Source organism: Dreissena polymorpha, unplaced genomic scaffold (assembly GCF_020536995.1).
Source record: "Dreissena polymorpha isolate Duluth1 unplaced genomic scaffold, UMN_Dpol_1.0 chrUn034, whole genome shotgun sequence".
Taxonomy (NCBI): Eukaryota; Metazoa; Mollusca; class Bivalvia; order Myida; family Dreissenidae; genus Dreissena; species Dreissena polymorpha.
In genome coordinates, this window is record NW_026273348.1 from 200,001 (window position 1) to 227,426 (window position 27,426).

General features: G+C 33.2%; 1 protein-coding gene across 2 annotated transcripts in view; it reads left to right on the forward strand.

Annotated features, from left to right (window-relative positions):
* The window catches only part of LOC127863762 (deleted in malignant brain tumors 1 protein-like), a 92,239-nt gene that overhangs the window by 13,125 nt on the left and 51,688 nt on the right, over window positions 1-27,426 (forward strand). For both annotated transcript variants that reach the window (XM_052403400.1, XM_052403401.1), the window contains exons 2-7: window positions 6,430-6,580; window positions 12,404-12,573; window positions 13,931-14,075; window positions 17,150-17,328; window positions 20,504-20,648; window positions 23,782-23,954. In XM_052403400.1, the coding sequence (XP_052259360.1) occupies window positions 6,430-6,580; window positions 12,404-12,573; window positions 13,931-14,075; window positions 17,150-17,328; window positions 20,504-20,648; window positions 23,782-23,954 (963 nt within the window). The remainder of the gene's footprint in view (window positions 1-6,429; window positions 6,581-12,403; window positions 12,574-13,930; window positions 14,076-17,149; window positions 17,329-20,503; window positions 20,649-23,781; window positions 23,955-27,426) is intronic.

Below are 27,426 nucleotides of genomic sequence, written 5' to 3' on the forward strand. Positions count from 1 at the left end.
TGTCTGTCTGTCTGTCTGTCTGTCTGTCTGTCTGTCTGTCTGTCTGTCTGTCTGTCTGTCTGTCTGTCTGTCTGTCTGTCTGTCTGTCTGTCTGTCTGTCTGTCTGTCTGTCTGTCTGTCTGTCTGTCTGTCTGTCTGTCTGTCTGTCTGTCTGTCTGTCTGTCTGTCTGTCTGTCTGTCTGTCTTTCTTTCTTTCTTTCTTTCTGTCTTTCTCTCTTTCTCTCTTTCTTTCTTTCTTTCTTTCTTTCTTCGTTTCGATATTTTTTTCTTTCTTTCGCATTTTGTAATTGCCTTAAACCCTTTTTTTCTATACTTCAACGTTTGTTTTTCTTTTTTTTACAGTGTCTTTTTTTTCACCCTTCCTAACTTGCACTAAGTTCGTACTGCATTAATTGTTTTTACTCTTTCTTGCTTTATTCCATAAGCCATTTACAATCAAATTTATTCACGTGAAGTATGGCGATGTATGCATTTACCAATTTAGGCAACCGTTTAAAAAAGATTACATAAGCTAATTATGTAGATCTCCTCGAATTACTGTAGTTAAGAAACAAACGAACTATGTGTATTGCTCATAACGAAAACATAATGTGTTGATCGCTAATGCGTATTGAAATTAAGTCAGTGACAATGTTGTGTAACAACTGTCTGTTGCGAAGTTTGGTCTAGTACGCAAAAGCCTGTCGTAATATCTTTACAATAGCAATGCTGATTGTCATAATATTTTTTAAGCAATATATATATATATATATATATATATATATATATATATATATATATATTTATATTACTAATGTTTTACAAGCAACCTTCTACAAACGCATACAAATTGAAATTGAATTGAAATTACAATAAATATGATATGAAATATTTTGCTACTTTTACAATTATCTTGTCAAACTTGATATTTGTGAAAATAACACAAACAATTATTAATCAATTGATATTATCGATTAAAAATTGTTTGTTTTCTTCAGAATTTACTCTGGACCCTCTAGATGCACAAAGAGCAAAGCATTGTTAATGTTCTTAATGAAAACGTTAATATAAAATATAATTCTTTTTAATTACTTGGTCATACATGAATAATTAATTTCACTATTAATTGTCGTCACCATAGTATTGACAACAAGGATTAACTTAGCTGGTTACATGCTAATCTCTTCCTTGGTATTACTGCTTAATCTAGAGCGTGCACTGTTGTCCATCATGTAACATAATACAGTTTTCTAAACAAAATAATTAACAAAACACCCTCATAACTTTGCATAGGATACTCTTTTTTACAGGATGCTTAAAACATGTAAGGTAAAAATGCAGGATGCAAGTCATATAATACTGATAATAATGAGCAATTGTTTTGGTATTCGCATTATTTGGATTTGATCGATATTTATTTAAAGCTGAACACATGACTTATAGGATGCAGCCCAATAAAACAATTTATATATTTTCTATGTCATCATGAGCTCTTGTATTAATATTGACATCCACAACTTAAAATTCTAACAAGAATACAAATTTATTTACAAAACATTACAACATATCAATTTGAAGTCACAGATAATCCCCTATTGACTACTGGTCATCATAAATAAATATATATATATATATATATATATATATATATATATATATATATATATATATATATGTGACTTAAAATTGATATTTCACTGTTTTAAACAGTGCTAAATAACAGTGAAAATACAGATATTTTGCACTGGTATAGTTAATTACTGGAACTACTTCTCTAATAACCCCATGGTGAGCCTCAATTTTCAATTTTCATTCAAGGGAGACTACTATACTTGAACATGAAACACACATTCACCTCCTCATACATAATTATTTCGTCTGCTAAACTCTTAACAACAACAAAAGATGCATTGGAAAACAATGAAATAAATATTCTTTTCTCAAATATCTTCAACTAAGATGACTTCTTTAAAAAAAAGAAGAAGATAATCACAGCGCTTCAAACTCACAAGAAATCACATAAGCAGCACCAACAGCAGGAGCAACACCAACAGCAGGAGTAGCAACATCAGCACCACTGCACCAATATCAACACAGGAACAAAAGAACAAACACAACATCAAAACCAACACGGAATCTCAGATCTGTAAGTGAGGATAGCTTTCTTCTTGAAAACGAAAATTTAAATACAAGAAAGAAAATCGACAATAACATCAGACTTTTCAAAACTTTTCTAAACATCACAAAAATGAGGCAAGAAATATTGAGAATATACCTCCTCGGGCATTTAACCCTTTGGTCTGCGAGTTTTTGTTGGATGTGACTAAACAAGATGGATCAGAGTATGAACCTACGTCTTTGAAAGCATTTTTAAGCTCAATAGACAGGCATTTAAGGCCAATACACTACAATCACCCTTTGATAAATGACCTAAGAGCTCTATTACACTCACTGTGGCTAATGTGTAAAACTTATTTTGGGATGAGAGCCGGCAAGAAAAATCACACTCTTGGCTTGGGTGATGTCAGCCTAGGAGTGACTTTTGAAACTAGTAAAGAATGTGTCATCACCTTTTACACTGATTTCACTGGTTAAAATCTTAGGGATAAAAGGTGATTTTCCTACTATTAATGTATTGAAATACAAAAATATGAATTGATCATTTATATAAAAACGGGTACCGTTTATCAAATTTATAAAAGGACTTTTGCTGTAGTCATAATAATTCAAAAATGGAGGATATTTGTTGGCATCAGTAGAATATCGATTTAATTTCACGAGTGATCATCGATAATTTTTTTCTATGATCACAAGTGAATTAATTCTTAATAAAGGATATTAATTCATCGGGATATTTAACAATATAATTCTTATTTGTATTAATCTACATTAGACTTAACGTTTGGTGGATACTTTAATTTAAACAAAACATTTCATGCAAAACACATTTTTACTATTCATAGGAAAGTCAAGCTAAGGGCATTTGCAGTTTTCGAACAACCTGACAGAAACCCGGTGCATCTCTACAAGCTATATGCCGACCAACGCCCTGTCGTTGATGGCAGAAAACAGCAATCTCTTATTTACTCCTGGCAACAAGACAAAGCAATTCTGGTTAAGGAACTCAGCCATGGGAATAAACAAGTTGTACACATTAATGACTGAGATGAAAACAGATGCTGGTATTCAAGAGCCAAGAATCACCCCATACAGGTCAAAACCATATATGCTTCTGGTATAACAATACTAAAATATAAAATATAAGCCACTTACCTTGGCCTCCATATCGATCTTATTAAATAGGTTTTTGTTAACCCAATTTACATGCTGCAAATCTCTCAAAATCTTATTTCATAAAATCCCCTGTACTCTACTACTCCTCTACTTTCCGGTTCCATTACATCCAGTACTTGACAGATCACAGTGTATTTATTGAAGCATTTCAAGAGCACACAAAACAATTACAACTCATATCTTGTGTTATATTTCATGTGTACAGTTGAAATGTGATTTTATTTTTACCATAGAAATACACATTTTTTCAGTGCAAGAAAGCACTTGATTCAGAAGCAGTCCCCGGTTAAAATCCCGGCCGGGGCACTGGAAATTTCAGAAATGCTTCAAGTGTTTCCCATCCAACTAGAGATGTACTGGTATGAAACCCAGGTAATTCTCACGTGTATCGGTGCTATAAACTGAGCCCGTAAAAGAACCAAGGTATCTATTCGCAAAGAGCTAGGGTATCGCGCACGGATTCCTTGTATCCCAATACTGTCTCTTCTTCTTGCTGTCTCTTCAGCAAAACCAAAGGACCCCATTGGAAATAAGTGCTTGCACTTTCATGGGTTATCCTTGACCGCAAGGTCAAAATAAATACATACATACATACAAGCTGAATGTCGAGAATGTTCCTGCTCATCAAATAATACAGATTTCAGGGCACAGAAATATTAGCAGCTTAAAGAATTACAGCAGTTTGAACAACGAAGAGTAAAAAATATTAAAAAAATACTTTCCCATGCAAACCAGTCAGTTGAAAAGCACAACCGCACTGCCACTGCGTCAGCCACACCTGCCTCAAGTGATTTTCCGATGGCTCGAGGATTTTTTGTCAACTCACATTTCCAGGGCAATGTTACATTTAATTTTCACAGCTCTGATTATCAAATGGGCCTTTCCCAGACACAGAACGTAGTCAATCATCAGAGGCAATTTCAATCCCGTACACCGGCGGTAACCGTAGATTCCCCTGTACAGCGACGCTACAAGCAAATCCGCCTTATTGCAGACAGTGACATTGATTGATATCAAAACCATTTAGCGCAAGAACATTATTGAAATATGTTTGCGTTCCTAGTTCAGTAATGTGTTATTAATCCAACACGTCGTAGAAGCGTTGTTCAACATGGCGAGCACTTTAGTTATTAATCCAACACGTCGTAGAAGTGTTGTTCAACATGGCGAGCACTTTAGTAACTCTGAGTTTAGTTGAATACACAAATTACTACACCAGTATATGCAACACTATTAATGTCATAATAATTTAAATTGAACTATTGTTTGTTCTAATATTGAATATATAAAGTATTTAATTTGAAATAGATATATGTTGATTAAAACATTGATGTTGATACACATTTACATTTCTTTCAGATTTGAACTATTTTCTTGTGTAGTAAGTTCTTTGTGCATTCTAAAAATTGGGGCACCCACAAGGAAACTTTATGAGGCACATTGGGAAAATTAACAATTATAAGCATAAAATAAAAAGAAAATATGTTTGTTTCGGTAGCATATTGAATTTAATTCACTCGTGATCATAGAAAAAAACATATTTTCTATGATCACTCGGGCATTAAATTCGAAAATGCTACCGAAACCAACATATATCATCTATATATTTGTATGTAAACACGTATCATATAACTATTTATATTATATAGGCGTACCGACGCTACGGATGATTTGTAGCAAAAGCTAACTTATGATGTCAAATTTCTTTGTAGTGTGGTTATTGTTATAAGCGTTATTGTAAAAAAATTTAGCCACCTGCAATATCTTTATGAGCCAATTATGCTGATATCTAGTCATTGGTTATTTATTTTGCAAAAAATAAAGCGAGCTCTTCATTTTGATATCGTGTTTTGCATAAACTCTATGCTTTATATAATGTTGTAACGTGTAAGTTAAGGGGCTAAGAGAGAAATCAAAAGCTCCATTTTTCAAACATGAGTTTGTGCTGCTAGGGTGTATTTCTTTCATATTCCGAAATGGAACTCAAGATCATCAACATCAAGTTCTCTGAAATTAAAAATAGTGGTAAATTAAGTAAAGCTGACGTGATATCCGTTATATATTGTTTTGTTTTATTACTGCTGTTGCAGTGCTTTAGTAATATTATATTGAATGGTTAACATGTTTTTGCTTATGAATATTAGACAATGATATTTCTGGGTATTAATAACAATGAAACAAACATTTTGATTTATTTTATTTCATTTGACGTGACACACCCAAGGAATGATTCGGAATTCTTTACATATTTTTTATACAACTGAACGCAATGTAGGAATCAATGTAAATATGAATTGTAGCTAATCAGAATTAGATACTGTTGTTAATCTAATGTTTAATTGTTTTTTTGTGTAATAACATTTATTTTTTTGTTATATGTAAATACTTTCAAAATTTAATTCTTACAAATCTTCTATCGTACTTTTTACTTAGTGTATTTTCAAAATGGGTCATTTTCATAGACATAAAGTATACCATTACAAGAACATATTACCATGCACTTAATTATTAAGAAAAACTATCACATTAGAAACAAAATTAAAAAAAAAACTATTAAACAAATAGACCAATCCCTTCACTTTGTAACGCTGTTAACTAAAATAAACATAATAAAGAACATGTTATTTTGAGAAAGTGAATGCTTCTGAAAATTAAAGGACTTATGCTGATATATTAGCATTTATGTTCATTATACAGAGTCATTGGTAAACAACACAAATCTTGCATTACGTATTTAATAATGTGTGCTTTATTTCGTGACCCAGTGTTCCGTCTTTTTGATATAAAATAATCAATGTGACTCGTGAAAAATGTGTTGTGATTGTGCAAAAGCAGAAGAAAAAAAAAATCATGATAGCAACTTGTTTCTTAAGTAGCTTATTTTCTGATTATACTGTAGACCCTACATTTGCAAATATGTACATTTAGTCACACTGAGAATGCAGCCAGAGAATCGGTTTCCTTAAGCAATAATAACATATTTCATAAATGTATAGTCAATAACTGTCTTCTATAATAGTTATATGCACTTTCGAGGATGCCACATCAGAAAAAAAGCTCACAACCCACCATTAAAATCACGACTGTTCCTATCAGTTTTTTGAGACACACTATCCTCCTTGCGACACCATTTATTTACGTTTTCTCCTGTTTTAGGCCTGAATATTCGACTGGTAAATGGATCCAGACCAAGCGAGGGGCGTCTCGAGGTTTTCTACAATAACGCATGGGGAACAGTCTGCGATGATTACTTCGATACTTCATCAGCAGCAGCAAAAGTTGTTTGTCGCATGCTTGGATTCACCGGGTTTGTAATATTACTATTTAGTTGAAACCCGGTATATGATAATCTTGTTGTCAGCACACCTAAGCATGAATTGTTCATGGTGATTTATGATAGTTGGGATCTCTCCGGCATGCGTTGTCTTGTGTCATGTGTTGTGTGTCGTCAACAATTCGCTTAAAGCAAAGCATTCTTCTTAACCGCGTGCAGTCTTTAACAGTTGTTAAAATAGTTCCGGTTGGTTATTATACCTTTAAATAGAATTTAAAAGTTGAAATTAAAAAGTTGCCACTCTGGATTCGAAATGCCCATACATTTAATATTTGGCATGAAGCCATGTATGGTAGTCTTCTTCAACGTTTGTTGAAATCCTTCTTGTGAGGCCAAAGTGTTCATGATATGTATAAAGCGACAACATGTTAAAAATCTACGTCTCTGAAACGTCTCTGAAACGGTAAAGTTTTACAATTTACTATTTGTTATGCACCATGTTTCTGTAGTCATCTACCAATTTACTTTAAATAATGCTTTCATGATCAAACTCGGCCCTGCCCTAGTGGTAAATTATTGTCGTTATATAGAGAATAACAGGTTACTGTCCCAAGCCTCGCCGTTATATTATTCTAAGCCTCGCCTGATATATTAAAAAACGATGGGACAGTAACCTGTTTTTCTGTTTATCATACCACATTTTCCTAAAAATCTGCAAAACAATCCATTTGTTATATTTAAAATGCATGGATCCCCGCTGATTTTGCTGATCCGGCATTTACACTTTGACATACATGTAGCAACGGCGTTCGAAAAGACGACACGAATAATCGTATAGAGAAAAAAAGTTGTTTGCACCACGAATGGGAAGAGTTCACCCGCTTTAATTATAAACGTCTTGAATTGGAGATCAGGAATGGACTGCAGCGACAAATTTAATGGAAGAACACACTTCACCAAATAGTTTTGAGACGCCATTTTAGAGATGCGAATTGAAATTGACATTTTGATGATGGTGTCAATATTGACATAAGCGTGTTAAATCGTTTGTTTAAATAGTTGAAATAGTTGAGAATTAGCATACATATATCATTTGTCTTGACTCTCTGTGCAACACTTGCGAGTGCAATGACTATATCGATATTTAAGAGGTATTGTACCATTGATAACGTCATTTAACTTCTGTAGTGCGGGCTGTGGTGATTTTTTTAAAAATAAACTTTTTTTTTGCAATTTATGACTTTAAACTAGAATACAATATGTTCTTTTTTGGTATCAAATTGTTTGTTTTGTTTAACCTGATTCATGTTGATAGAAATAGTTGACTTTATTGCAAATCCCACGTTACTCAAAACATTGACTGATATAAGAACTTCCTGTTGACCATGATATAAAAATATATCAGGCAACGTTTTATCAGGCAGATATCAATGCGGTGGTATGATAAATGTTGATATTAGAAGGGTCCACATATAAGTATATGTTATTTAAAATCATACGATGGTAAAACATTGCTCTGCTATGGGAGAATTATGCTCCCTAACATTTATGTACACAATTATAAACAAGTATTAATCTTAATAATAACAGTTAGAGCTTGATGCTTGTCAGAGAGTATCATGCTTAGGTTATGTACACGTTTGTTTTTAATTATGTAAATAGTATCGAAGCTTTTAACACACTAGAGATGTATATAATCATATCGTAATCTTCTACTGACTTAACTTTAACCTTAAAGTTGTGGGGAAGATTATCCCAACATAGGGGTTACTTTTTGTACTTAATAAAAATAATGTACTGGAATAGATTTTTCTAACACATGAATATGAATTCATGTTAGCGATAAGGGAAACCATAATTGTCCTCCTGTTCGTGTTAGCCATAGTATATTTAATTATTTATAACATAGACAAGGATATGACCAGCACTAATTGGCCACTAATTGTTTTTCTGCTTCTATGCTTCTTGTGTAGGCAATTTTGCCACAGTCTGACAATACACGTAACAACATTTCAGGGTTTTTTCTGCCTACTTTGGGAAAAGGAGTCTGACCAAATTGAGAATTTTTATCGACAAAATTGCCCATTCTGGGAATTTTTGTTTCGTGAAACGGCTCATTTTGGAAAAAAATGAATTAATCATGCTTAAATAAGTCTGTGGTTTAACAACTTTCTTTATATAAACACATGCAAAACAAACACTGCCCAAACACAAACGACATGTTTTGGCAGAGCTAAAATAGAGCCATGGGTATTTCATTTCATACTTTAATGTATTAAATGACGATCGAACTACAACTTTCTTACAAGGCTCTGAGCATTCAGTTGCCGATTTTGTGATTGACGGCCCTGGCATTACTTCTGTTGCTGTTACATTTTGCTGCGTATCGTCCGAGCCTGTCTGTTCAGGGTTACTCGCGGCAGTAATTTCGGAAGATTCTGAGCGTTTCGAAAACATCGATTATATCGTTACACATCCTTTAGCGTCTATTTTTCGTGTTTTTTTAATGTAATATTTACTAGTGTGCGAAGCCATGATTGAAAATAAGCGTATACAGATTTGGACAAGAATGTGTATTGTGCGGCTCTATATACTTGTTATAATGCGGAACAGTTCGAACCTTATCGCTGTCAATGTTGGCAGATGCATACGGCAAATACACCTGCTAAAATCTGAGTCGCTTAAGGCTTAATTACGTCGCGGATGAAGGGAAGTCACTCTTTCGCTATAAATTGTGTTTACTTTTTACGATTTTGAAAGAATTTTTTGGGGGGAATTGGGAAATATGTAATCAAAATTCGATTGGGAACGGGTCCGTATGCTTTGGGAATGCCTCCGTTGTCCGGAGGCGCAGACAGTGCAGAAAAACCCCTGCATTTTATGTTTTGTCAATGGTCGTCCTCTATAGCAGATCATTGTATCAGCAATAACACTCCAGCTGAATAACGTAAATCAATATTTAATTAAAAAAAACACTATATCAATAGCAGTATGTGTGTAAATTGTACGAGTGCACTCACACAAAATTGACTGACAGAAAATATGAATTAAAAAACACCAAATAACAATTACAACTGTCATCAAATAAAATCATTACCGATATTCAAATGTCAGTTAGATTATTTTCTGACCACCAATTAAAGGGGCCTTTTCACAGATTTTGGCATTTTTTTAACTTATTCATTAAATGCTTTATATTGATAAATGTAAACATTGGATCGTAAAAGCTCCAGTAAAAAATCAAGAAAAAATTTAAAAAAAGGAAAAGAACATTGCCCGGAGCAGGTTTCGAACCAGTGACCCCTGGAGTCCTGCCAGAGTCCTGAAGTAAAAACGATTTAGCCTACTGAGCTATTCCGCCGAGTACACATTCTTGACGTATTTTATACCTTATATAAGCAATCTTCGTAGTTTCACAAAATTTAACGACAAAAACAGAAATCTCCAAATTATTCAATCGTTTCGCGTTGCAACGCTTTATAATTTTTAGGTTTTAAAATCGTCAAAAGATGCATATAATGGCTATATTAGAGCATGGTTAATGTTCAGCATTACTGTTTCCTCACAAATATCATAACGAAAACTTACGAATCTGAAACAACTTTTTTCAATTTTGTCAATTTACCAAAGCGTGAAAAGATCCCTTTAATATATGAATACAAAATATAGACCTTTTATATCATTTATTCGTTTGTTTCTTCTTACTGTCAATACAGTTTAAAGCTTAAAAACTTTTCAATTCATTACATGGTTGGTGGGGTAATGACATCGAACAATCGATAATTGTTTGCCTGTCAATTTCAGTACGAGACAGTGTCTCGTTGTTTTCACTACATTTCGGAAGCGGTAACAACGTCGAGGTATCGACACATTGTTGATTTTCATTTGTTTTGCTAAATTCTGTCTCGTCGTCGATTTTATTACCGGAACTTTGAATATGACTAAGCATTTTTTGGTTCAATAAAATGTTAATTTTCTTGCATGAATTAGAAATGGTTTTCGTAATCTTCTATCGATATGATTTGTTATTATGCGACATGACAAGAAAATACCAAATGTATCCAAATATAAGCTTTGGTTCCCGAATAATCACTTGCCTTTCGGCTATTTTCGTTTATACTGTTTTTTTACACCACGCGTTTTTATTGAATAAGAAAAGGGTACCAGTTAAAGCAGGTGCGCGGAAAGGTTACACAGCACTAAGAAATCGTTTTTCGATCCAAGGGGAATTTTCGTCTGAATTGGGGGAACAATATATACTTTTTGACAGGGCAAATGGGGCTGAATTTCGGCCCCCCAAAATTGCAGATCGAGACCCCTGTTATAATATAGAGAATACTATGTTAGTGTGATTGTGTTTATCCGACGAGTTGAAGAAAGGTTTACATGGCGAGGCTTGCCGAGTCGTGTATTCCTTTATCAGACGAGTCGGATAAATTCAAGTTCACAATTACACTAACATAGTATTCTATTTATCCTACAATATTTTTTAATATGTTCCCATACAAAAGTCTCTAATTGCTTAAAAAGAGCAAAAAAAGGGATACATTAATTGAATCTAACCTTGCGTAGTAATATTTAAATTGTTAGTGATCGTTCCCGTTAACGCCACTTGAAATAGTCCCAAAATGCCAAGGCAAAAGCAGAGTAATAAGACAAAATATCGCTATATGGCTCGATTTAAATTTAATCAGCATTCCAAATGTTACACACTCAAGTAGGATATAGATGGTTTTTTTTTCAAACTAAAATTCTAGGATCACAACTGTAAAATACAAAAAATGCTGCCATTTAATTAACTCGTCAAGCATGATTTAGCATTTATCCCGGCTAATATAGTTAATTTTATTATGTTAACAACTCTTTTTTTACACACTTTTTCTAACTGGGATAAAAAATTAAAACATTTACTGTTTCTTGTTCTACTCACCATAAATTGTGTAACAACCATGTTTGTTTGTTTGCCTCCATGACGAGAAAATTTCATGAAAATTCTGCACATATTATTAAATTCACAGTTCTTCATCGCCATCAATCTTTTCCATTTCACTTGGTGAAAGCAGGAATTTTTTTTTAGATAGACATTTTTTGATCAACTGACAAAAGAACGACGTATTCATCAAATAAATTACCCTTTTAAGTTGACATCGATTTCCTTTGAAAAGTTAAAGAACAAATCACTTACACTTTTCTTAATACGTCAATTGTTTAACAAAAAATCGCGTTATTCGAGTGTATTCGACATTTAAAGAAATCGATGGTTTCATTCTAGTAATATATTCCAACACTTTTGTTTACACTGTTTATAGTTATCCATCGTAAACACACACAATCATACCAAATGCAGACATTAGCGTAATTGACCAGAATTACGCAATCAAGTGATTTCGTCAGCTCTGTAGTAAAATAAGGTCTAGCTGTGTAGTAAAATAAGGTATTTTCTAACATATGAGGTATTGAGTAAGCTTATTAGCGTCGCTGTAAGAGTGTCTGATTACCACGCGGGAGACACTTGTCTAATCCCCGTTTGATTCAGGATTTTTTTTTAGCTTAACGAATTTAAAAGAAACACTGCATTTAAATTGATACATTACAACTTGTATTTATATACTGTATATTGATTTGAAAATTAAATATTCAATTCATGTTTAAATCCAAATTTGAGAACACATGAACGAGAGATGAAAGGCCAGAAAAGAAGTCCATATGTACATGTACTAGCCATTGGATAAAGACAAGGTGTGGGATAAACCTTATCTTCATCAATTGGTCGTATTTTGTTGAAATTAAGTAATAATAAGACAACCTAAGACTGCTGTGCCAATTTACTTATTTAAAAGACTACGCTTTTGGTAGAAACTTGACCACAGCCGCAGCCAAGAATGGGGCCACTTATGGACAGGGTATCGGTCCAATATTGCTTGATGATGTGAGGTGCAACGGTACCGAGTCGAGTTTGTCCTACTGCCATGCCAACTGGACCAAGCACAACTGCGGTCATAGCGAAGATGTCGGAGTGGATTGTGGTGAGCTTGCGTCACCAATATTAAAAAAAAATATTGATGGAGCGCAAAAATGATGGAAATCTGCTTTTGTCATGAGACTAATGGTTAGATTGCAATTTTTAGTGTTACCCTGAACGTCCTTTCGCTATAGAATATGCATATCACTATTATGCATTAGTGTATGAAGCAAAATTTTCCCCCGGAACTTGTTAAAGAAATGTAATTAATTCGATAAACACTGACACAATAGTTCGATTTTACATTTAATATTTTAAAATTAATTTACGTATTTTAACTCACTGTGTTTTCATAATGGACCATTAAGACATATGTACAATATACATTTTACAGCAAATCATATACTTAAAATTAACACTATAAATCAATGTTTAGGAATGCTGACAAATTATTTTTTTAAATAATAAAATATTTTAAACAAATAAAACAATCAATTTATTGTATATTGCTGAGCTAGGATAATTTTGTTGATTCAGAACACATTTTGTATGCTCATTAGGGGTTAAGTTACTGTTTCTTAAAATGAAATTCTACTAAATATAGTAGCATTTATGTTCATTGCATAGTTTACAGTTATTTCATGGATGCGCGGTGAACAGTCAAAACTGTTGTCCCAATGTATCAGGGATGACTTTGGAACAGTTTCAAATGTCAGCCCTGATATTGAGGGACAACAGTTTTGACTGTTCACCGCGCATCCATGAAATAACTGTTTTTTTTTACCTGATCAAATTTGAAACCTAGAAAAAAAAGCAAAATAAATTTCTACACAACAGTGTTATTTCTGTACAGACACGGAATTGTAACGGAAAATACCGAATGATGATAGCGATATTTCCAAAAATAGAAATGGGAAACACAGGGGTAGTGTACACGAGCGGGCAACAGTTCAAACTATTGACCGGTCAACAGTTCGAAATATTCACCAGTTTAAAACATTGCAACATGACTTATTAGCAAAAAAATATTTAATTATCATTTATATAAGGCATAAGGTATTAATGACTACTGTGTGTATTATGCAACAACAGACACATTAAATTGTGATAGCAACAAGTTCCAAAAGTCACTGATCATTTGATAACATTTTAATCAATACATTTGAAAATATCATCAGGTCTCATTGTAATCACACTCAGCATACAGTTTATGATTAGAAATTCTTAAATCAAGCGAACATGTTTAGTGTTGAGTCACTGACTTTCTTCTAAAATGTACGTAGGCAGTGTAAATTATTCCACATGTAAAACACAGCTCAGAAGCCACAATTTATGTTACCTTGAATTAATGCTCTCATTAGTAATATTATCCTAGCGATTCCACTATCGACATAATACATATACGTCTTCAACATTTTCAGGCTTCAATATTCGGCTGGTAAATGGATCCAGGCCTAACAAGGGTCGTCTCGAAGTCTTCTACAACAATAGCTGGGGTACAGTCTGTGATGACGGCTTCAATAGTTCGGCGGCATTAGTTGTGTGTCGCACGCTGGGATTTACCGGGTTTGTTAAATGATTGTTGATTATCTAGCCGAAACTGATGTTCTTTGTTTAGCTAACATTAAACCAACGTGTAAATGGGGATCAATTGTGGTAGGTGGCTGTGTAGCAAGCGTTGCTTATGTTGTAGGTCACATCCGCTAAAGCAGAGCTAAAAAACTAAAACACGAAGGCCCATCGATAAGGTATTTGTCATGTTAAATTGTATAGATGGCTTTTAACAAGTATGTTCAGAGCATTCACATGGGGTTTAAAAATTGTTCCCTCCATAATAAAACATTGTTTTCCTTAAATGAGTCAAGTGAAAATTGTGAAGATCGTTTTCTATTAAACCGTAAGGCTCAGAGGTTTACTGTTTTTATATAGAATATCACATTGTTGCCAAGTTTCTTCAAATGCGTTAGCTTGGGGGGTTTAAATTTGCTCTGAATTTGCCTCACTTGTTTTCCTTATATTTGAGTAGAGTTTTTCCAAATGATATTCTTTTCTGAACTCTCGAGGCATGGAAGTTTTATACTTGTATTTAACATCGTATAGTAATTCTCTTTCAAGTGCGTTCAACTAATGCCCCAAGGGTCAACATTTACTGTCTCAAAGGAAAACGTGTTACTGTATAATGTAAAGCGGGAACACTCTAAATAACAAATCTTATTTTCTTAAACCTCAATTCCCAGAGGTTTTATGGTGTAGTGTAGAGTGGTTTGTTTTTACAAGTTTCTTAAATTAATGCACCGAGGTAGATATTAGCCCTTCCTCGGGTCAAACATCTTATTTTAGAGTCGAAAAAACACGCGCGTTTTAAATCATACAGTCCAGAGGCTTGTTATTGATTGGACATCGTAAAAGTTCTTTAACAAAGTTTATTATACTCATGTTCTTGAGTCAATATTGACCCGCCCAAGGAATATTTTTACGACTTATATGTAAATAGTTAAACCTTTAAAAATCTTCTCATCTGAAACTGTTTGGTCCAGGGGTTTGGTTTGTGTTATTTAACCACTTTTTCCTTCAAATGTGATTGTTTAAGTCATGCTCAATGTGTTAAAATCGTCACAAGAGGCTTGGTATTTGTTATGTAGTACGGCGGTATTCCCCCACTTTTGTTTAAGCATTCTATGGTATCAGAAATGACCCTGTAGTTTACAATCCATTACAAGAAAATATATGGAGATATGCCCTCAGAAAGTAGACGTATGCAATCATGCTTTATGATGTATATATAATGTGACAATGAAGGATGCCAATTGTGAGTTGCTTCGTTTCTTTGGAAGAAGTTGAACGGTAAATAAAACATTGCATGTCTAATTCCTCAACGTTGAATGGCACTTCATCTTTAAAGGTTAAATGAATTAAATAACCATAAATATTCCATAATGAAGCATATGCATTTGCCTTCCGCATATAATGCAAACGTTTAGAGAAAATAAGATTCATAAACATATACATCAACGAGAATATTCAACAATATGCGCATTAGAACAAAAATTTATTGGCCCATTTAACAAACAGTTTCTTGTTTATTATTCAAAGATCCATATTGTTCTAGGATAAACAAGAAACACAAACATTATCTCTTATTTTGAAACATTCAATCATTGTTTTTTTTAAATGCAAAATCAATATTATAGCTCAAAACGATGGTGTGAAAATCTCAAGAAAGTACAACAAATATATTTTGTAAAAAATGAAGTTGTTTTTTATACATATATATACACTAGGTTGGCTCTAAGCAAAAAAAGTATTTGCCAAATTTCAGCGTTACGATGACAACCAAATTCATGAGCAAATACATATTGTTTCTGGATGGGTAATTATCCCTTGTTGTATGGTAGAATACTAAAAAATCAAAGGGCAATTACTCTTATTTTAGAAAGTTGATACCATTACACACATACAGTTTCATGGTGGACGCTTGTATCATACTGAGATATAACCCTGAAATTTAACATAAAACAAAAACAACAAAGGATAATAACTCTTATTTAAGAAAGTGTAGGGTTATGGTCCTTGTGCATGTCACTACTCCTCATTGATATATAATTACACCTCTTAAGTTTTATGTTGATATCTTTTATAGTTTCAGAGATATAGCCATGAAAAGTGTTTGACAGACGGACGGCTGGACTTACGGACAGACTGACGGACAACGCCATGTCGGCGAATAGATAGAATCTATATCCCTCCATCTTTGGTCGGGGATAACAACATAATAATTATCATAAATATATTGGTATCAACAAACATATTATTATATCAATCAAGTTTCATTTAAATAAAATATGTTTTACCAAAAAATTAAATGCTTTATTGTATTTCTGTTATTTTCATTACTTCTTCTTTCCAATCCCCACATCTCTCCCCAATAGTTTTACATTAATTTAGGTCTCCATATTTTAATAAGAACTATTTCTAGTGCTTACAGCCTCTAAGACTGGACATATGAAAACAGTGACTTTTACGGAGATATGAACAACTGCAATAACACATCACAAAACAAACGTTTGTGGGATTCAAATGTGAATAAAATGAAAGTCCTTCAGCATCAGATAGAGATCATCCTTACTTCCAGAATTTGCGGTCTTTTATCTAACGCAAGTGTCGTTAAATAAGACATAAAACAAACAGCAATACTTAAAACTGAGGTCACTGCTTTGACAAAATGCATTTTTTTCAATGTATTTACAATATTGTTCCATGGTGAGGTTGAAACGTATCAACACTATTACGCATTTATGTAGTAAATTTTACAAGCGTCCAATTACTCTTTTTTAGCCTTTTATAATTGGTTGATTTTTGTTTTGAAATTAAAACGAGGATGAAACTACAACGATACTTTGTCTACATTCTTACATTCTTTTAGACGTTGCTTCATTTTGTGTATACTGATTATTTCTCTTCCAATGATCTTCAGGTGCACAGGCCCGCGATAAATGTGCACAAATACATTTTAAACTAAGCTTGCTCAGATTTTACATAACAAAAACGTAAGCGTATGCAACTTTCATGGTTTAGTCATTATTTAAAAGTTAAGGTTTGCTTGAACGACATTTTAATAGCATTGACTGTTCTATTGGCAGGAACCTATTAACGGTTGAAGTACGGAGTCAGGCCGCTGATGGACAAGGTACCGGTCGAATATGGCTACAATACGTGGGATGTTCTGGTAACGAGTCGACTTTGTTCAACTGCCAGGCCAATACATGGGGCGTTCACAACTGTGGCCATTACGAAGATGTCGGAGTGGATTGTGACTTTAGTGAGCATTCTATAATACATTATAATTATGTTTATTTTGCAATGATTTAATAAAAAATATAATTAATAATAATGAACCCCTCAGGTTGTGTTGCAATATAATTGTATACACCTTTTATGCCTATTGATATAAGCATGTATAGAATTATCATAGACTAGTATAAGTAGCCACAATTTAAAATTTTACCGAGACTAATTACATGAAAAATTATTAGATTTTAATTAGATGTTAACTTACATCAGCAACACATTTCAACAATTCATATGTTTAGCTGATTTTGATATTGTTATTGTACTTCCCAAATGTTTTCTATCATTTCACATTAACTTCAGACATTGCATATAAAAGTGCATGAGCGCCATTCCATGAAACAACCTGCCACGTCCAATATTATATGTGTATTTATAAATTTCATTTAATTGTGTTTCTGTTTTGATTACATGGTGCACCGACGTCTATTTGCCTCATATTTTATGTTGTGTAGATAAAACACAGATTATAACACAATTAATAAAAATACGATGATTAAGTTAAATTCTCCTAACCCCATCTTGTGTATCAATTATGACCTTTTTTATTCAATGGCTCGCTTTAAGTATTTTTTTGAAAATAAGTACACCTGTTTTCATTTTGCATCAACGATGCATTCTGAAACTACTGTCAAAGTATACTGTTAACATGATCTTAAATGTATAAGTAAAACGAGTGACTAACAAGAACAAAAGTAACACATTATTTTGCCAATGTAAAATAAAAAGGCAAATGCAAATATTACTTTTTGGACGTGACTTTCTTTGGTTTAACACATCGCATTTTACGTTTCCATATATCTGAGGCTTTACATATTAGATCAAATGTTAGACAAAACATTTTTTCGAACATTGAAGATGCAGCGTATATATAGAGAATATTAGGTTAGCGTTGAATACAGAGAAGTTTATGTTGCGAGGCTTAGAACGCCGGGAGCGCGAGCCTTGGCGAGCGCTTTCGGTGTTCGAGCCGAGCAACATAAACGTCTCTGTATCCAACGCTAATCCTAGTATTCTATTTATCCAATTTGATTGTTTCAACGTTACTTTTAACATAACTAGATCTAACAACCTTAGCCTAACAATTATTTTAATTAATTCTTAAAAATCGCTTAAAATCTAACGAATGCAACCATGCGTAGTGATATAAATGTATTTGTTCTGGTACGCAAAATAGTCTTATAAGAATTCACACAAACTGTAAAACTAGTAAAAATATCACCATATCATGCAGGCATATGCCTCGATTCAATTTTACGCAGCATGCGAATTGTAACACATTACGACCGCTAAAAGAAGATTTTACTTGAATATAATTCATTTTATTTTCGAAAGAAAATGATCAAAATCCAATATGGCGGCGATTGCTCCTGACAAAATGTTGGCGATGTCAACATAGATTCTACATGTACACTATCGACGAGTAAACCGACAATTGCAGCGACTGACACTTAATTTGACTTAATATGCAGGGCAATACGTTTTCCGACTTCGGACGACGAATTTAAGGACGCGCAGAACGTGTTTTTTATATAATGACTAATGTTATGGGTATGCCGTGTGTGATCCAATGCATCAATGGCCCCCGTGTTAAAATCATTTCCCCGGAAACGGGGAACGACAAAAGTACAAACAAAAACCAAAACACGTTCGAAATAGTATCTTACCTTTAATTATCCTTTAAAATCCATCCAATAATCCATTTAACTCAATAATTGGCGATTTTGCATCTAGGGTCTTTAATAATTATTTTAGCATAGTTAAATAAAGACCCTTATGCAATCATATCACTATTTTCAAATGAATTCGTTAAACTTTCTTATTCGTCACACGCTACGTCATGTACTCTATGAACATTACTGCTGTTAAAATGAGCCGGAGCAGTTTACAAATTATAGCCGTTGGTAAACTCGGATGCATTTGCAGATTTCTACATACAAACATAATTATGTTTAAACTTGCACAATGTTATTTGTCTATGATACATGCCATTAATGCGTACAAGAAAATAATTTAATATATAAATACATAAAGAATGGAAAACATTCCATTACACAACAGATAAATCAGTGGATTTACCCGTGTACAAAATGGGACGTTCCGAATTCCAGTGTGGTGCTATTTTTACCATCTTATACTTTATACAGCTCTAGAATGCTTAACGTGAATTAAATCGGATAGCAAATATTGCAGATTATTTATGAATTGTGCGATATTTGTATGGCTTGTTGTACACTCTTAAATGCCAAAAGTATATGCATGGATTATAAACAATGCACATTACACGAAATAAGGAAAATGTGATTAATTGACAATTCAAATACCTATGACGATATACAGTACATGTACATGTGAAATCAGTCGCTAGTATAATAAATCGTCAATTTTTTGGGGAAAATGACGTAATAAGTGTCATTTTATGACGCCATTAATCAGCTGATTCATTTATACGGATGGCAAAAAATTATGTCATATGACTAGATTTAAAGGTTGAAGGTCGTATAATTTTGAAGCAAAAGTTTTCTCGACTTTATTAATTATGAAAAATCATTCAGTGGTAAAGTAAAAAGTAGTCCGTGCACGTGACAGGATTTAACGAAATGATGTCGATGTTTTTTTGTGGTAAGTGACTGATTTTGCGACCTTATATAGTAGCGTGTATGCTCGTTACATAGTTTATCAGGGGTAACAAAACTTAAAGCATGATTTAAATATTTATACACGTTAAAAACTATGTGCTTTATCACGTGTTCCAGAGTACCTTGTATTTATCCGAAATAATACAGTTGGGTTATATATAGTGCAATTTTTGTGGATTGGGCAACAACAGAGATTAAGCGTGATAACATATGGTCTGTTAAGTAGCTGATCATCTGATTCAATTATAATTAATACATGTTAACATATTTTCATCTATATTGAGTAACACCGAGGATGCGGTTGATCATTTGGAATTCCAAATTCAAGAGTTCAAGTTGTAAAAGTGAATAAACTGATTTTTCCTATAATGACTATATGCATGGTAGTTTAGGCCACATGCAACACAAAGCTCTGGATCGACCATTTGAATCGCTATTGCTCTTATCAGTAAAGTTAGCCTTGCTATTGTCCTTAACGTCCTTGTGATACATGTTGTCCTGTTTCAGCCCCGGATATTCGACTAGTAAATGGATCCAGAAATAGCCAGGGACGCCTCGAGGTTTTCTACGATAACAGATGGGGAACAGTCTGTGATGACGAATTCAACAGTTTGGCAGCAACAGTTGTATGTCGCATGCTGGGATTCACTGGGTGTGTTACACTTTCATAAAGTTTATACCCGATATCTGATGAATGTTTTTTAGTCCATTTTTTTCATTGTGAACAATGTAAATGGGTGGCTTTCCAAAATGTGCGTTGCTTATAATGTAGGTCATACATGCAAAAAAAACGAATTTAAAATTGGCAACATGAAGGCCCATCGGTTAGGTATTTGTATTTATATGGTCACCGTATGAGGCAGACGTGTCTATTAGCGCTCTCGAATATAGACTGTTTGTGTAAAAAAATATAACGTGCACTTTCTTGAATTTTATACTGTGAAAACCACGAATATCGAGTGCATAGTTCTGTGTTGTTATATTGTGGTAATATCAGCTATAAAATGGATAATATCGGATGCAATTTTTGGCCAAACGTGCCAGATACACACTATAGACATTTTGAATAGTAAAAATGTAAAAATCGGTCAACCGTGAAACGGACACAAACATTGAACAATTACTGCATATCGGTAATGTAGTTTCGAACAATAGGGGATTACACAAACTTGACTGTTCATTGAATTGTATGATACACAGGCTACACATAGCTCGTAAGAGGCAGAGGCAAAAGGGGATGTAAACGAAAGTTGCTAAATAAACCAAACGGAGCCAATTTAAGTAACCTCACGTATCCGTCAGAATACAAAACAAAGATATACAATATATGTACTTAATGAAAAGGTTACATGTATGCCGATTAATTGCCATTCGGCTGTTAAAAAAGACATAATAGGTCGAATGCTATGGGAATGAAAAAACAATTTTTGCAGTTCTTATGGAAACATGGTATTCCGACGAAAACACATGTCAATATGAAACCTCAGATTTCAATTAAAACTGTTACAACATCAGCGTGGTAAATCGTGAAAACAGGATTGGTGGTGGCATTGCATTAACCTATAAACATGGAATCGCCTTGACGAAACGTTTAAACAGTTTTACACACAGTTTTGAATTTGGCATCTGGAAGCTGGTATTTAAAAACCATGCATGTCATGGCGTTTATAGACCTCAATCATTATCCACGTACACCCAGCTTGTTGCCGATTTCTTTCAAAAGCTTGAAGAGTTTCTTCCGATTTATTCAAATTTGATGATAATGGGTGATTTTAATCATAATATCCAAGAAGAGAACACAGCAATTACTGAGTTTAAAAATTCTTGGTTTGCTATGGGGTTAGTACAGCACGTAGATGTTGGTACCCACGTTGCGGGAAACACTCTTGATCTTTAACGGAAGACGCCAATGGCGTCGATGTTCTATCGGGTACGCAGTGGTGCGCTAGAAAAGTCTCCAAGTGTATATGTAAATACAGCTGCTTAATGCTGAGCACAAAGAAATGGCGTCAAGCTATCTGACTGCCGCTACCGTGTTTGAAAAGTGGCGCAAAGGATTAACAATCACGTGCTCGTGCGCATAAACAGCGTTAGCATGAATAATAACAATAATGGTTAAACACTACTAATACTACAAATACGATACTAATACGACTTAACTATGCATAATTAAATTAAGTGGCTTGGTACTTGTAATGTTTATAAGGTTGAACTTTGAAAAATATAAAATTGTATTTATTCATCCCATAACATTATCTTTAATTTCAAGGTTTGGGTGTTTTAAATATTTGTAATTGCATTGCAAATATTTCTTTTCAATCGTTCCCATCAAATTGGAATCATTTAGTACATGTGTCATGTGTTATTGCTAAACGTGTTATTTTTTTTACATTGCAATAAGACATTGCCTCCCGTTTTGCAATACAATTATGTCATTTTCGGGTTTAATTCGCTTTAATATGAAATTGTAAAGATCACTTTATAAATACATCTGTGTTTGTTTATCTCATTTACTCATGAAGTTTGTCACCTTCAATGTCTGTTAATTTTTGTCGAATCTTACACGTCTGTCTTATTATATACAAACTCTCTAAATACGACATTTGAAGATTTCTTTTCAGCTTCTCTTGCAAAACGGGTTTATTGCACAACGGGTTGTTATAAAGCATGTGTCTGAGGTCTTGTCCATTGCGAGAAAAGATGTTGAGCTTTAATATTGGAAAGTAAACACGTGCGTCCATGCGTAATGACATCTAAGATGTATATGTATTGTAAATACCGGATGTTACTTTTGATTTTTCTGGTTTCTGTGTCATATGTTCAACGATGATCTAATTGTATGTTTAATATCTCAATTTAGAAATGGCATTAGATCTGTGAACGTTCAAGGCATGACACAACCAAACTTTGTCAAAATGAAGCATATGTATTGTCCTTCAACATATAATGAATACGTGTAGAACGCATTAGATTCCTATAAATATATTTCAAAGAGCTCGTTTAAAATACGCGAATTCAAACAAGTAATTTATGGGATGCGGAGCGAGGCCTGGTATTGTAATGCGCATGGGGGGTTAGAGGGTTAAGGTAAGGTTTAGGGGTCGGGTTTTAGCCTTAACCCTAACCCTAACCCAACCCCTAGCCCTAACCCTAATCCAAACCCTAACTCAGGGTTATCTCTCCTATACCAGGCATCGCTCGTTGTCGTTGTCCGCTTCCCGTAATTTATAGTCGAAGTTTATTGACCAGCTTCTCTTGAGTATATTTAAGGTCCATATTATGAAAAGAAAAGCATAGAACACAAACATTCTATCGAATAACTTCATTTTTTTTTCGCAAATCCACAAAAGCTGCTGAAAACAGCGGGTTGGATGAAATTCAGTGTTCAAACTAACGTCATAAATATTTAATTAGGATTTGATAATATTGAGTAATTAAATATGTGAGTCCAACTGCAGTAATTACTTAATTTTAATGTCTTCTAAAATCACTTTCAACGAAAAAATAACTTAGATCTAATCGATCAGTATGTAAATAAAAGACTGAATTGAATACTCACGAGTTCATATCTGTAGAGGTACTTGGCGCCATAATCATATCGATTGTCTGAAAAACCGTGATACAACAAAGAAAGATGTTACGATGAAATATGTCCACTTGTTCATTATCTGTTAGTGATTTCAATAAGCAAAATCCGTAAATATTTCATTGTTATTTTTGGAACCTAGATAAGGTTTCAGTTTCATATAGGTCGTTTTGATTCCCAATGACTGTTCTCTTTGTAGGAACCAGTTCGTACCCGCCGTCTTGGGTACGGCAATTTATGGACAAGGTACCGGTCCAATATGGCTGGATGACGTGACGTGTAACGGTACCGAGTCGAGTTTGATCAACTGCCGGATTAATAACTGGAGCAAGCACAACTGTGATCATAGCGAAGATGTCGGAGTAGATTGCAGTAAGTATCTTCAGAAGACTATTATTATTTTTTAAGCAGCGAACAATTAATAACATAATCATGTATATATCATTGAATCAATGACACTACTCTTATTTGGTTGCAAAATTTATTTAACAACTGAAAAGCATGTTGTATTATCATGCATAGAAAGTATTTTGCCTCGGGTTTTAATATAAATAAGTGTCAAAAAATAGTAAAAGAACTATAATTTATTCAATAAAACATGACGAAAGCTATAGCTTTGACATGGAATATGTTTCAAATCTTTAAAGGTACGTGTACTATCTAAGTTTTTATAATGGGTCATTTGCACATATGAGCAATATACAGTTATAGGCACATTTATAAATGTTCAATACACCTTTTTGGGGAAAAGCTCACACCTTAGAAACACAATTTTAAGGAAAAATGTTTAACACATAAAACAATCCCTCTATAATTTAATGATATATATGTAATTAAAACAATATATTAACCATGGTATGTGTGTCAATGTGGCATAAGTGACCGGTTCTATCAAAAGGCCCACTTCTATAAAATATAATAGGATTTATGTCCAGTATTCAGTGTTGGCGTGGTTTAAGAACAAAAAACTGGCTTAAATTATGTATCCAACTATATGTTTGTGTATTTTGTCGCGTGATCCAAAGTACTTTGAATATATATAAAATACGCTTATGATAAACAGTGTTATTTGTAGAAGATTTACAACAGCAGAGAAATTAAATATTGATAGGGGCCTCCCCCTGAAGAAGCTGATCATATGATTATATTATAATCAATCAATTTAACAATATTTTGTTTAGTTACATCGAGAATGCAGTAAGCGCTGTGAAACTCCTTACTCAAGATTTGCTATTTAAGTGCATAGTCTTTATTCTATACATGCAACATGCAAAACAAAGCTCATAACCGATCAAATGAGTAACTGATGCTCTTATCATTATAATTACATGTTGAAAGGTCGCCAACGTTTCTCTATTATAAAGGAAAGTTGTATCAAATGGCCTCTTTTTTTAATTCGATTAAAAAAACACAAAAATACAAAAAACAAATGTGTTCAAACGAACTCAAATATCGTGTTTTTTTTAATTTATGGCAAAATCCGAAAACGCATTTTGCCTTGTTCGTTCTTGCCATTTGTTTATCGGCGACCTTGAACGTTGACATACCATTAGGGAGCGTCATTACCTAAACAAGGTCCCTGGTCTCGATGAATACCAGCCCTTTGCCGAAAATAACTACAGTTTCATATTCCTTAACACAAAGCTGCGTTATATTGCAAATTATTAACTCGAAATATTTTGCTAACACTATTTTTGTTTAATATCCAATACATATATAGTTTATATATATAATCATTGTCATTGATATGAAGTTCGCTTTTGTGTATTTTAAATTACTTTTAAGTAAACACATAGCGGCTCCGTATTCGGTTTGAATAAATTATAAGGAACCGTATTTAATCGAGAACAATATCCTGTGTGCTATAATTAAATGCAACCTTGCCAGATGTTATGCGATAGTTATTAAAAACCTATCATTAACAAATTTATCGTAATACATAAATTGAATGTATTCAAGTTGCGTGAAATTCACTTCCATCAATGAATAAGATGCGTCTGTTATATTAATTAGGTGCTATTCGATGATTTAGTTACACATCAATGATTTATTTGCTAAATCGGTTTGGATATTAACAGGAAACGGGCTCATTATTCCTTATTAATAAATTAATTCACAAATCAAACAGCGTTTCTAAAGAATGCTTTGTACTATATATCCGCAAAAGATGTTATCCAATTTGTAAAGCTTGAATACGGAACAAGGAACTAGGGAAAAGGGAAATAAATACTTATATATGTATGGATGGAATTTTACTGAAACCGTATTGTCATATATTGCAGCAATGTTTCTGAAAAGGAGATTCAGATGGACTGTAGTATGCAATATAATATGGCATATACATATGAAATCATATAAAAATAAGTGAAACGCAAACCCCTAGATGGTTTAATTGGTAAATTGATATTGAAACATATTTTAGGTTCAATCTTATATTATAATTTTCTTTTGTACTTTCCCTATGAGTTTCTTTATTGCACATTCTGACAAATATAATAAGATTTATTTCAGCACATTGTGTGATTAGCATGATAATAATTATGGCATATAAAATATAAAAAATGCGTTCATTTATCAACAGTAACACAACATTTTGCTGATGATTATGATGTTAAAATTGTGTTTCGATAACTTTGTCTTTGATCATTCTACTGCTGATATGTGTACTGTTACAGTACGAAATATATACTAATTTAACTCTATCAATCAAATATAGTGTAATGAAATTAATCATTCAAGTTGGCTTACTATAATTAAATTACACAATAAAAAGCACTTTGTGTGTTTGATTGTTTGTTTGTTCGTTTAACGCTGTGTTCGAAAATAAGTTTATAGAAGCTCCACGCAATGCAATTAATAAAGGCAGAAACAAATTGATGCTTTTTTGCTGCTTTACTATTAAACATTCAAAATCGAGTGCAACAAGATCTATAAGCATTAAACCTTACAGTGCCTTACAGTGCTAGGTAAATGAAAAAGTAAAAATTAGAAAATGAGATTAAGCCAAACCGTACCGCGAAACAATACATTTTATATTTATTTTAATATTAAATATGCTTGAATGCATACCGCGGTATACCGATATACCGATACATTATTACAAACCAAAACAACTCCTATGAACTTGTGATGTACATACAAAGAATTTGACACTTCTATAATTAAATAATTTAACAATATTTATACAAATTATATACAACACAAATAATATACTTATATATTCCGTAGTCTCTATGATACCAATAATTCTTCCGGGCGAGTAATGTAACACGATTGAATGCACATTATATACGTCAGCATACACTTTAGGCTCTCCCTATATGACATCAGTGCCAGATCCATAGAGCATTCAACTAGGGAGGGGGGACATAAGATTGATTTGTTCCACTTTTGTACTGGAGGTGGATGCCATAAGAACTCAGTGGAAAATGATTGGTCATATAGTAATATGTTGCCATTTAATAATAGTGCTTCAAACATAAAGAAGTTATACAAAACGCTGTGTTCACACAATTATTAATGATCGTTAGGTTTAATCTTTATTTGAATAGGTTCATCCAACAAATCAACAAGTAATAAATACTCAAAATATTACACTATTCATGTTCTTTTTCATCTACGCCAGGCTCTTACATTTAATTGTGTTAATCAGGTATGTTTACAATTTGAACAATACGACAGGATATTAGTTCTTAAGTTTATTTTTCAAATTCATTATAAATATCTATGTTAAACATGATTCTGCAAATGTCTTTATTTTTTAATGAATCCATTAACAGTATTAAAGGGGCCTTTTCACGTTTGGGTAAATTGACAAAATTGAAAAAAGTTGTTTCAGATTCGC